Genomic DNA, 13,200 nt, shown 5'->3' with positions numbered 1-13,200 from the left:
GTAGGTAGCAAATGTGTAGGAGAGTGAGAACCTCAGCACGTTCTAATGCAGGCTGCCCTGCATGTGATGCTACGCGGTGTGGATTTGAATGTTTTGCATCTGCCTGACTATTAGACTCATCAAGAATTCAGCAGTCTCATAAACTGAGAGGGTACAGTGCCATTATTCATTTGAAGATTTGTTTGAATTTCCTGGGGAAGGTTTAATTTGAATGAACTTAATCTCACTGTATCTCATGTGCTCTCTCCCTCACACATTTTGGGGATCAGTAATAATGTGTAAAAGCCAAAAAAATTGAGATTGTAGGAAAACAGGGCTGGAAGGAATCTCATCAAGTCATCCAGTTCAGCTCCCTGCTCAGGACAGGATCATCCCACACTAAATCATCCCAGCCAAGTGTGTACCTAAACTTCTCTTGAAAATTTCCAGGTATGGAGAGTTTCCAACTCCTCAGTGTAGCCTGTTTTCAATGCCTGACCACCCTTACAGTCAGGAAGTTCCTCGTGACCTCCAAGCTAAATTTCCTGTGTTGCAGGTTGAGGCCATTGCTTCTAGTCCTGTCCTGTATGTCCACCGAGAAAAGGTGGTCTGTCTCCATCCTCTCTGTAATTGCTCTTCAGGTATCTGAAGACTGTTTTCAAGTTCCTCCCTCAGTTGCTCTTCTCCAGACTAAGTAGCCCTAGTTATTTCAGCCTTTCCACATGAGTTATGCTTTCTAAGTCCCTAACAATTTTTGTGGCTCTCTGTTGGGCTCTTTCCAATCTGTCCACATCTTTCATGAAGTTTGGGGCCCAAAACTGGACACAGTATTTCATGTGAGGCCTCACTAGTGCTGAATAGAGTGGAGGAATAATTTATCTTGATTTGTAAGTGACACTCCTTTTAATACAGCCAGTATGCCTTTGGCTTTTTTTGTTGTTGTTGCCGCCTGGAGAGCACACTGTTAGCTCATATTCACCTTACTTCCACTGTAACCACCAAGTCCTTCTTTGTAGTACTGCAGCCTAACCGGTCATTCTCCAGTCCGGATTCATATATGCAGTTATTCTGTCCCAGATGCAGGACTCTACATTTGTCCTTGTTAAATTTCATCTGGTTGTTGGCAGACCATTTTTCCAATCTTTCCAGGTCATTCCAGATCCTAGTCTTACCTTACAGGGCATCTGCGACTCCACCCAACTTGGCATCATCTGCAAGGTTGCTAAGCAAGCACTTCTTCCCATGGCCCAAATCATTAATGAAGATGTTGAATGATTCCAGACATGGGGCAGGCTCCTGGGTAACTCCACTCGATGTCTCCTCTGAACTAGACATTGAGCTGTTGTTGACTATTTGTTGAGTATGTTGAGCCAACAAGTTTTGTGTCTGCCGTACGCTCTTTCATTTAGTTGGTACTTGCTTAGCTTGTTAATGAGAATGTTATGAGAAAGTGTCAAAAGCCTTGCTCAAATCAAAGTGCATCACCTCCATTGCTCTCCCCTATCCACAGATCCTGCCACCTTATCATAGAAGGAAAGCAGGTTAGTCAGGCATGGTTTCCTTTTGGTGAATCTCCATTCCGGCTGTTTCTGGTCACCATTTTTGCCTCTAGATGCTTTACCATAAATCCCTTGAGGACCTGCTCCATAATCTTACTAGGTATCAAGGTCAGGCTGACTGATTGGTAATTCCCTGGATCCTCCTCCTTCCCCTTCTTAAAGATGTTCACTATATTTGCCCTTTTCCAGTTACCTGGGACCTCACCTAAACTCCACAAGCTCTCAAAAAGGATAGCTAATGCCTCTGAAATTATCTCAGCCAGTTCTTTCAGTATCCTAAGTTGCATCTCATCTTGCTCTGTGGACTTGAAAGCATCTAGCTTCTCTTAGTCATCTGTAACCTGTTCCTCTGCTACTCTAGATGGTTTGTTTCCTTCTTTATCTTTGCTACCAAGCAGGCTTATCATCTGGTAGCTGATCCTGTTTGTAAAGACCTGAAGTAAAAACATTATATGCTTCAGCCTTCTCTGCATCATCCATAACTAGATTTGGCTTCTGTATTTTGTAAAGACCTATGGTTTCTTTGATTTTTTTTTTTTCCTCTTACTTTTGACAGACTCATAGAGTCCCTTTTTTATTGCCTTTTGTCTCTTACCAGGTATATCTCAGCTCATGCCTTGGCTTTTCTAACTTTCTCCCTGAACATCTGTGTGGTTATTCTTATGTTTGTTCCTAGTAATATGACCAAGTTTCCACTTTTTGGAGGATTCTTTTTTGAGTTTCAACTCATTAACTCATTGCTGTCTAGGCAGGTCTGTTTCCTGTTGCGTTTCCCATTCATCCATTGGTTTGGGATGAAGGGACTAAAACAGAGACAGTTAATAGCTAGAAGGGCAAAGCTGTGACATGATGCCATTTTAAAGGGAAGATATGATATTTAATGGGTGAAGATTTGAATGGTGTCCTACTCTACTAACAAGAACACTGTAGTTTACCCATATGCATTATAGCTTCATCCTCTCCAGAGCAAGAAAGCATTTCCAAACCAGTGTCCCTTAAGACACTCTGCCCTTGGGGTAGATTTGCTCCATCAGGCAGCAGAAATGTAATGAAAGTAATTTCCTCTTGTTAAAGTTAACTAACCCAAGATTTAGTCCAGCAGAAGAGGCAGACTTCCCATGCTGAAACTGTTCATGTGTTTTCCTTCTGATTGGTTATAACCTTGAGGTTTTTGCTTTTCCCCTACTCTGGCCAAGAACTATATATGCTGCACGTGGCAGAGAAACTGTAAGCCTGTTCTGGAGTGAAAGGGCCTCAGGCCAGCTCCTATTCCCACACAACTGTATAAATGTTGAAAACTAACAAAAGTGGACTTTAGAGTGTTCTGTTTTAATTTATGACTCCCTGTCACTCAGTCATGTAGGGAAATTACAGTCACTGACAATATTATTCCCCACAGAGTTAAGAAAAAGCCATGTACAGAATCATACAGTAAATCAAATTCCTGTCTAAGGGAGCTTGCTATCATGGCTTCTAGGCACAGTAACCTCTTGAGATTGGCTTCTGTCCCCAGAAAGTATCCTTGCATGCTGTAGGTTACTTCAGGGGTCCCATTTAAAGTACAGAGACTCTCGCCTGACTAGCCAGGCCTCCCTCAGCCCAGAGAAAGTAGGAGTGGAAGGAGCTGCTGTTTTGCTGCTATTCAGGAATCCTGCTCTGAGACCCACAAGTCCTTTGGCTCAGGATGCAGAATGGTTTTTGCCAGTTCTTTGAGAGGCATAGGTATCTTTCTGAACAACCATCTGGGACTGGTAGGATATCAGCAGATTTTAAAAGTGTCTATATATTCTCCAGAGCAAATATAGCATAAAAATAGCAATGTAAGCTTCTCTAACATAGCAGCCACCCACCCATTCTCCAATGTCTCACCTTCATTTTGAGGGGCCACATCCAAGTGGTTCAGTCTCTGCATACATTTAATTGTTGGCAGGTCTGAGACTACCAGTTGGTGTTGCCTTGTTCAGCTCTGGTTTTTTTAACTTGTTGCATTTCTGTGGATCTAGGCCAGGTAATATCTACATTTCTTTCCATGCTCAAGGTAGAGAAAAGTAAAAGTTCCTCTGGATGACTTCCTTTCTAGCACAGATACCACTGGAAAAGAAATTTAACAATGTCATGTGAAGTGGAGAGCATTCAGGTTTTACTTCTGTTTATCCTGATTTTTCCCATCCTCAATACCAAATATAATCTCCCACAAGGATAATCCTACATTTCATTTGGCCTGCTCCCCAGTGCACTGTGCTGGGGCTTTTTACCATGATTCAAGTCTGCCCAAGCCTTCTGGGGAAGGGCAGAGCATATATGGGTTTAGTGGTGACTCTTGTGTTGGACATGACATAAGAGCTGATGCAGTTTGAAACATCCCTCTCTTCGTGCTGCGTGTGATGTTTTGCCCTGTGTGGGTGGACAGGTATCTGTAAAGTCAGTTCTCTTCTCTCCTGCAGGGTGGATATGCAGCCTACAGATATGCACAGCCTGCTACTGCAACAGCAGCCACAGCCGCTGCAGCCGCTGCAGCAGCTTACAGCGATGGGTATGTAAGGGGGAGGGGGACAAGGACAAGCTTTATGTATTCAAGGATTCAAGAAGTGCTGTTCCATGTTCATACTCCTTTATCCCATTTCTCTGTCTGTCTCATTCGCACGCCCCTCAAGAAAGAAAACATTTAAAGTACACAGTTCCGTTTGCCTCCTCCAATCCTGGGCTGTGTAGCTGTCAGGTGTATGCAGGCATAAGGGAAATGTCTGTATTGGTGCCCTTTGATCCTCTGCCAAGGGAGGCAGAGTGGTTTATGGCTAGGGCCAGGTGCCAGGAACTGAGAAATGTTGGACCTTGAGGAAGCGTTTAATCACTCAGTGCCTTTGTTTTTCCCAACTGTAAAACTGTGACAGTGATTCCACTTGTCAAGCAGTTTGAGACCCTTTAATGAAAACCTCTGTATAACTGCAGGGGGTTATTACCACCCAGGTAATTGCCCCAAGGTCTTCTCTCCCCCCCTGTGTAGTGAGGTTGCATTTTCATTCTGGCACATGCAAGAGCTGACGGCTTACACTCTCACTGTCTTATTCTTCAGAATCCCTCACTTCTTTTCCATTTAGCAGCTGTAATGAGGGCAGTTACCTTAATGATAGTAGTTGCCTTTCTCCCAGATTGTACCATTAGCGGTAAAGGATGCATCAAATGTGATGGCTTTTATTACACTCTTTTAAAAATTTTTTTTCAGGCCTTTCTCTCATCCCATCTTATCATACCCCCTATGCCAGCATGCCCATTGTATTGGGGGCACTGGGGAAGCCAGTGCATACGTGCACGTGTTTAGGGAACAAGGGTGGGCACAGTGGTCCTCCTGTTCCCTTTCAGCGTACAGGAAGTCTAAAGCCATCAGGAGTGACTTTATTTTTCTTTACCCTTTCCTCAGTTATGGCAGGGTGTACACAGCAGACCCTTACCACGCCCTTGCCCCTGCCGCTAGCTACGGAGTTGGCGCTGTGGTATGTATGATTTTTTTTCTATCCTCCTGCCATTTTTCTTATCCCCACTATGAAGAACTGCTGTCCAAGGCACAGCGGCTGCAATGAGTCTCCATCCACCACCACTTTTTATTACGAGGCCCTAGGACTACAGTGATAGTTTAGTCTTGTGTGTTTGTATTGAGGGAGCCAGAAAGCTTTACTGCTATAGTAGAAGACAACCTGCTTTGATGTCACTGTCTTGATGGTATCTTGCTGTTCTGGTGGTTAGGAGATGGGGATAGGGGGTGGAGGGAGGCCTATATGATGATCATATGAGCATAGCCAATTCTTTTTTGGTGACCATCATAGCTTTATTAAAGAGGAGATGTGACCAGGATTATCAGAACTTGGAGGGGCAAAGCTTCCTCTTATCACCTTTTATTAACTTGAAAGTCACTGCTGCATGCTTTAAAAAACTGATTTCTTGGGAGTGGGGGAATAAGGTCTTAACTTCTGTGGTCATCATAGAGCTACCGGCAAAGCTGTCATTCCTAGATCTTTTTGCCGTATGAATGAAGTTGCTGAAGAACTACACTGTCAGCTGGCAATGTCTAAACTGTCAGCTCAGGCAGAAGGGAAGTGAATAAACAGTTGGGCCCTCCGAGCCATCTCTGTACCCATTGCCTTTAGAAGGCCTATAAAGGTGGGACTGGGATTTGGAATGCTCTTCTTTTGTACAAGGAGGAATAGATCTCAGGACTCGCAGGAGTAAAAGCAGCAAACACTTGTTTTGTCCCTAAAGTCAGCAGATCTGACTCTAATATGCCCAGAGCTTGTCTTCTGGGTAAGAAAATGCCATTTTAACAGTTGTCTCACAGAGCAGAGCCTTACTTTGTAAGATGGGAAGTATATGGATGAGGGAATCTGAGGGGACAAAACTAGTTGTAGCTTGTTTATCCTCATTTGCCCCCTGCTTTCCCACATCCTAAGTTCCATATATTTCAGACTCTAAATGAGAAGATTCATGGGACACCAGGAGTGTCTAGGTCAAGACTGATGTGAGGAGCCCCTGGAACAGGAACAGCCTAGAGTGTTTCAGATTAGGAATGAGATGCTAGGGGAGAGCTGCATTGCGGCTTTGGTTTGGAGGTGTAGAGCTTAAACAGGATCAGACAAGAGTTGTATTGGCATCTAAGGTGACTGAGACAGCTTACAGAAAGCTTACCATGTTTGCACAGGGAGACTTGCTGACCTCTACTTTTTAGCTCCTTGTCTTTGAATATAACCCACCTGAGTCCATGTTTTGGTTTTTCTGTCTTGGTCTCTCCCATCTTTTCTGTTATGCAGAGACTCCAAAGGTACCAGTTCAGTGCCTGGACACACTTGTCAGTACTGAGAGCCTTTTGTCATTGCCTTAAAAGTTTCTCCTCTGAGCACCTCTAAACTGCCTCTTCTTTTCTCTTTTGACTTCTGCAGGCGAGTTTATACCGAGGCGGCTACAGCCGATTCGCCCCCTACTGAAGTGACGTGAACCCCCTGCAAGTGGGACAGCCCCCCAGCTCATGAGGCCTGGCTATTGCAATATTTACTAGTAGAGGAACTCTATAGCAAGATGAGGAGGAAAAACAGAAAAAAAAAAACAAAAGAGAAAATACTTTTTTATACCTCACTATGTTCTTTGAATATGTATTTTTCCTTTAAATTTCTGCCTTTAATTCTTTTGTTCCAAAGATTGTGCATTTCTTTTTTTTTTTCTTTTTTTGTTTTTTTTCCCTTTAGTTTTTTGGTTTTGGGGTATTTTGGGTTTTTTTTTTTTTTTTAACTGTGGTAAAAATAATGCATTTCTGTGTCTGTATGTTGGTGCGTAGCTTATCCTAGCAATCACGGAAGAGGTGATTAGTGATAAGGAAAGCTGTTAGGAACCAATATCATGCAATTAATCAGGAATGTGCAGACAGTTACTTTACCTGGGTCTGGTTCTTGGTGCCTGAGAAACAGGAAGGGGAAGACTTGGCCTGTCTTCAGAAGGAATTGCTGCTTCTCTGTGGCTCGGACCCCATATGATGGTGGGAAGTAGCCATTTATATTTGGAAAGAGGGGAAATGCAGAGATTTCCCTCATTTTATCACCGTCTGACATGTACAGGCTTGGGACAGTTTCGGCAGTGTCAGACTTTTAGAGTTGGCAAGAGAAGATTCCTTCAACCTGCCCAATGACTTTGGTTATTGACTGCTGTAGAGGGGACAAGACTTTGAAATGAATTATTGAGGAAATCTCCCCCCCACCTCCCACACACAGCTAATCCTACTTGATCTGTTGCCTATTACTGGGCTGTAATTGTTGTAGTTTTTTCCCTGTTCCTTTCCAAGGTCTGTCTGTCTTATTGCCTCTCCTTGCCTTCTTCCCTGGAGGGAGTGGCAAGTGCACTGCAGATATTGGGCAGGAGCAGCAGAGTGTTTCTTTCTCAGATGTCAAGAATCATTTAATATTATGGAGGTGATGTGTGTGCAGTCCTGAGGAGGGCAAAAGCTTGCCGAAGAAACCTGTCTCAGTACTGTGCTGAACTGCTCTGAGGTCCAGCATTCAAGGTCCCTCTTCTTGTTCACCTTGAGCCACCTAGGCACTGCTGCAACTAAACTGTTTTGAATAGTGTGAGTGAGTTAAAATGAGTTATGGATCAGCTGCAGAGGCACAGAGGGTGTGTTTGGGTGACGGAAGAGGGTCCGTCTTGTCAGAACACTATCCCTGAAAGTCGTATCGTGTGGCTTAGGTGTCTGAGGGCAGGTAGAAGCAATTATTTCTAGCTCTGAAGTCATAGGAAATTCCCACTTCCTAGGTCTATCTGAGGCCCTTGCATATCCAGCCTACAGTCCCTGGGGCCATTCTGTTCAGTCGCTCAGTATTCTTCAAAGAGAGATGTGCACCTGAACTGCTCGATCCTGTAATTTACACTACAGATTGTAAAACTCTAAAGCAGAGAGGCTGTTTAGAAGGGCTCCGTGACTCCCAGGCCACCTCTCCTCTGCTCTCGGGAGTAGAGCGATTCTGCTATTTTTGAAAAGCATAAATTTTGCAGGTTGCTGCAAGAGCAGCATTGTGGCAATGAGTCATTGCTCTCAGAATATGACCCTGATTTTAGAAACCAAAGGGGAGTAGTCTCCTCTTCAGCCATTAGCTAGTGTGATGTTCCAAGCAGCCGTTGCAATCAAATGCAGGTTCTCTCAAAACTTTATCTAATCCAAGATATTAGAGAAACAGAGGGAAAAGCACAAGTCCATTAGGCTCCCCTGTCTGTTTGAATTGGTACTGGGGTGACCTTCACTCCCCCCCACTCCCCATGCTCTCCCCAAAAGGCAGCTTGGAGCATGGATTTGTAGCTGCAGCCTTCTCAGCTCCTGCCACTGCACACTTGCTGCTGCTTCAATGGCTGATAGCAGAATAGGAAGCCAACTGCATTAACTGTAAGCTTTCTCAGCAAGCAGGGCTGCCTGGAAGCTGCACTGGCCCAGCCACGCACAACACACAACTTTGCTCTTTCCCATCCCTGTTTTACACACACCCACACACACACACCTCTCCCTCCCTGTGCCTGGCAGAGGGAAGGTGCTTGAGATAAGAAGGATGGGAAGGTGATCAGCTAAGCTAGAGACCCTACAGCTATTGAATCCAAGGAGGAATAGCTAGAACAAGGGGACACCAAACTGCCAGCCTATTGGCCACTTATTTTTTTTTCAGTTTTATTTTTTTCCAAGCCAAAGTTTGGTTTGTTGCTGTTATGACAATTTTTGTTGTTTGTATATAAATATTTTAGTTAGATTGGAAATTGGAGGGGGGTGTTGGGGCTTTCACAAAATCAAGGACATGAGGATGGTGGGGTTTTTTGGCTTTTGATGGTTGAGTGGGAAAAGAAAAACCATGTCTAGTGGAACTTCTAGTGTTATGTTTGAGGCAAGCTAATCGCCATCCCCAGGCAGAGGGGTTGCTCCTTCCTGGAGCTGAGATGCAGCAAAAGCCGCAACTGGAGTTGGTTTGAACCACATTTGGATGGGGGAGGAAATGAAAGAAAGGACGTCTCTCCCATTATTCTCATGGAGGAGAAGTTATCAACGTTTGGAAGCTGCAGGGTGGGAGAGGGTGAGGAAAGACAGCATGCATAACTGAATCGGCAGCCACTTGAGCCTCTACACCTTTCATATGTCAGTTCAGCTGGTTCTGACTGCAGCTTCTGAAAGGTCAAACTGCTTTCTCAAGTGTCCTCCTGCATCATGGCAGTGCAGCGTGCAGTTAGTTGCACCCTCACCCCCCTGCTTGCAGGGGAGGTTAGGTGTTGTTTCTGCTTTGTGTAGAATCTGTCCTTGGCAGCTTTAGCCCACTTTGTGTGAGAACCTGTGTTCTGGTGTTTCATGGAGGCTGGGTCCCCTAATGTAAAAGTACCTAGTATTGCCAGGGTCAGAGACCCATCGATACTGGGTTCCTAATACATCAGCGCATGGGTCCCCCTGATCCATTACTCCTTGTCAAGCCCCTTAAATATGCTTTAGCAAACCGACAAGTTTGAGTCCAGGGATTGCAGCTGAAGATGCCTCACTGTTTTAGCACCTGGTTGTTCCCAATTCCTATCCTCCCTGATGACACAGTGGTGGACAAGCCGAGCCTTTTGTACTGCTGGTTACAGGAGGGGGCTGGCTAATTTTAGACATGTACTATCATTCATATAGTCCCAGGAATTTCCAAAGTGCAAGATCTCCTAGAAAATTGTGGCCACAGCTGGATTTTGGTGCCAGGAGTTCTCCTGTGAATGCTCTTCTGTGGCAAGTGGGATCCCCTCATCTCCTGCCATCTCAACAAATACAGTGACTCCGATTCCTTTGGTGTTTGATGAAGTGCCTCATGATACAAACAGTGACTTTCATTCAGGTTAGCCAAGCCTTGCTATGTCCATCTTTGAAGAGGTGAGGGAAGCCTCACATGCATCTGTGTAAAATATAATTATACTAAAGGTTTTAAATAGGGAGTTAGAAAGTAGGGGCAGAGCAGAGGCTACCCTTTTTTGACTGAGGAGAAAATCACTAGCAGAGCTGTGATGGTCAACATTCAAGGATTTATCTGAAACAGGACTTAGCTCTTGTAGGCCTGGTCTACACACGCCTTTATACCAATAAGACTCTTTCAGTTAGGGGCCTGATCTCTTCTTAATGCTGAAGTTATAATGGTGCACCTTTAGCATGCATGCTGAAAAGGTGACTTCTGCTGGTTATTTCCTTTCCTGTATGGGAACGAACTTCAATGGGGTAAAGCATCTTTTATGCTGGTAAAATTGTGTATACACTAGGGGTACTTAGCAGAATGGAAGCAGCATAGCTCTGGCTTGTAGACAAGCCCTTAGAGTTTTGCTGTGCTCTTGAGGTGGTCTAGGAGTAGTCACCAGCCTCCTGTAACCAGTTGTCCCCCGGTTGAACAGCTGTTGTGTTGCCATGTGCAAATGAGAGTTGAGTTCAACTGTCTTGAACCAAATCCCAGTTTTAAATGATTCTCACTTCAAAGCACTGATGACATGCAGGCAGTAGAGTGGTCCAAGAGGATGGGCCATGGGCCTGGAGTTGGGAGACCGAGGTTCTATTCTTGGCTCCGTCAGTGTGATCTTGGACCAATTGGTTCACTCCGTCCGTGCTCCAGGTTCCTCATCCACAGAGTGGAGGAGATAAAGATGCTCAGTCTTTTGGTGTCCAGTACTTTGAGATCTGTGGATAAAAAATGGTATGGGAGAGCTAGGTAACAGTGATGTTAATGTTATCTCAGATCTGTCAGCTCGGGCTGTACCAGGCTGTAAAACGGTTTACAAAACCATTCCCTAGCCTGGCACACCTTTCTAGGAAGAATCATTTTTAAAGGAATCCCTGGCTATTGTGGTTTGAACACAAGAAGGTAGGGCCCTTAAGGGTAGAGAATATAAAATAAGGCTTTGCAAATCCTTATGCATCTCGCCTCTTCTCTAACTCCCTCACACTCCAAACATCTGTACCATAGGAAAGAGTCAAAGTAGAGAACAGGCATAGGGAACACTTAGGAATTCAAGAAGGGAAAAACATACTGACTCTGGGGAGCTCTACTTTTGCTGAGTCCAACTCCAAAGGGAAAGCACACAGGCCAGCTGGAAATTAGCTTGCTCCTTGTGATCCTCTAGTCTGGAAGCCTCTGAGGAATCTGTACCTTGGCGCAGAGGGGGCATGTTTTACAGACCGTGTTACCTGTTTGCACTGTTTTAAAATAGGAGGAGAAAAAGAAAAAGCTTGTGAACAAGGTAAACATCCAATGTAAACTTCTGTGTGTTTTTATTTTGTCATGCTCTTGAAAATGTCAAACATTTTGTAGTATACACCAGTGACACTTGATTCTTTGTTGCATAAAACACTATTTTTTGGTGATGTTACTGTCTGAAAAGCCCCTCTCTTCCCCTCCCCCCCCCGATTCCTTCCCTACCCCTCGCTAAACTTTTCTTCTGCAATGAAATTTCCAGTCAACAAGGCAAGCAGGAATCTGATAGCCAGAGTGTGAAATGGGGCCCTTTTCAAGTAGGCTCCGGGAGTCCTCCCTGGTAATATTTCCTCTAGCCTGGAGTATGCAATAGAGGACCTCTTTTCCTCCCCAACACATGCAGAGGGTACAAAGCCAACCAAACCAAGGCATTCAATTCCTGAATTGATTGTCACTGCCAACAGTGGAAGGGGACTTTCAGATAGTGTAATCATCTGCAGTAACTGTCCTACTGTAGTTACTGGCTGCAGCTGGTGGTAGCTTAGGTGGGAAAATTGTCAGCCCCAATACTGCCAGATCAACTGCAAGTCAACTGGTTGCAGAGTAAAAGCACATCAGTCAAGATGGTTGATGTATAAAGCCGTCCACATGAGTGTTCATTTAGCTAGCTGTCAGCAAAATGCCAGTGATCTAAGGATTGATGTTCAGACTGGTCAATAAGTCTCTCACCAGATTCACAATTTCATTTCAAGTGGGGGTTTTGTTTGCTTCCCTGAGGAGTGGCCTCCTTAAAGAAATCTGGCCTCCCGCAGAAATAGTCTCCACTTTGGTCACTTCCTTCTATTTTTCTGTTCACAGTATTTTGTGTGTGTGTGTGTGTGCGCGCGTGTCGTAGTTTTGGCAGCTTGGTTTGGCTGCATTATCAAGTGACGAAATAATCCTCTTTTACCCTAGGGGATGTGATTAATTTTTTTTTCTTTTTATATTATAAATTCTGCTTGTAAATAGCTGTAGCAAATACCTGGGGCTGATAGCAAATGAGAACCAGGGCTGTAGACTGCTTTGGAGCTGGTGGAGAGTTTACTGACCTCACAGGCTGATTTACCTGAGACTTGGAGCTTCTCAGTGCAAGGCTAACATGCCACAGAACCTCCAATGGCAATGACTGGCTTGCCCCTTCATGCGGTCTCCCCAGCACCTCGCATTGCCAGGTACCCTCGGGGCACAGGGTGCATCAAATTTTTGGATGCTTTCCCCTCCCCTGGATCATTTCCTAGGACGCCCAAGCCGCTTGCCCAGGGTCCCATTTCCCTGCTGACTCTGGAGAAGCAGTATCTGCATCCCAGGGCTTTGTGACAGTCTCTAACTTCCCGCCCCCACCCCTTGTTAAGTATCATATTGTATAGTAGCTTTCAGACCATACAGTATTCATTGGGTTACTCCTATTATTATCAAGTAGCTGGAATTGTGAAGGTCGGAGTAGTTAGATCTTTAGCTTTTATTCCTTTTTTTTTTTGTATTACTATCCATGTGTATAAATTATTGATCATGTTGCTGGCTTTTATAAACTCTAAGCAAGGGAGGAGCCCTTCCTAACCCTTTGCAAATGGTAATGAAGCACTGTTTTTAAATAAAAGAGAGAAACACCAGCCTGATGGGTCCTGTGTGTGTGTGTGAGTATGTGTACTGATTCACTTAAGAAATTCTGTTGGTTTTCACATGCAATCCCACCAGGACATAAAATTAGCTGCTGCTGTTTTAACTTGAAGATTTAACTTGGGATCGGTGCCTTTAAAACATGGTAAAAAGGTAAGCTCCAGACAGACGAAGAATCCTGGCAGAGCGCAGGTAAAATTCTCTTTAGCTCTGCTCACATGCCTTAGCCCTGGGTTTCCTCCTGTTCATACAGTGAGGCCCGTGAAGCTCTCAGGATCCTTCATTTCTGCTGCTGCTTC

The 13,200-nt window shown here is 44.6% G+C and overlaps 1 protein-coding gene across 4 annotated transcripts in view; it reads left to right on the top strand.

The window, feature by feature from the left end:
- RBFOX2 (RNA binding protein, fox-1 homolog 2) overlaps positions 1 to 12,900 on the top strand; it is a 255,627-nt gene extending 242,727 nt beyond the window's left edge. For 3 of the 4 annotated variants that reach the window (XM_019544824.1, XM_019544826.1, XM_019544825.1), the window contains exons 11-13: positions 3,983 to 4,071; positions 4,957 to 5,029; positions 6,467 to 12,900. In XM_019544824.1, the coding sequence (XP_019400369.1) occupies positions 3,983 to 4,071; positions 4,957 to 5,029; positions 6,467 to 6,511 (207 nt within the window). In that variant the 3' untranslated portion in view covers positions 6,512 to 12,900. Of the gene's footprint in view, positions 1 to 3,982; positions 4,072 to 4,956; positions 5,030 to 6,466 lie in introns of those variants that run through there. The other variant, XM_019544827.1, reaches the window with a different exon arrangement.
- Positions 12,901 to 13,200: the final 300 nt, after the last annotated feature.

This window comes from Crocodylus porosus, unplaced genomic scaffold, assembly GCF_001723895.1.
Source record: "Crocodylus porosus isolate Cpor-Errol unplaced genomic scaffold, CroPor_comp1, whole genome shotgun sequence".
Taxonomy (NCBI): Eukaryota; Metazoa; Chordata; order Crocodylia; family Crocodylidae; genus Crocodylus; species Crocodylus porosus.
This window is presented reverse-complemented; position numbering and strand designations above follow the sequence as displayed.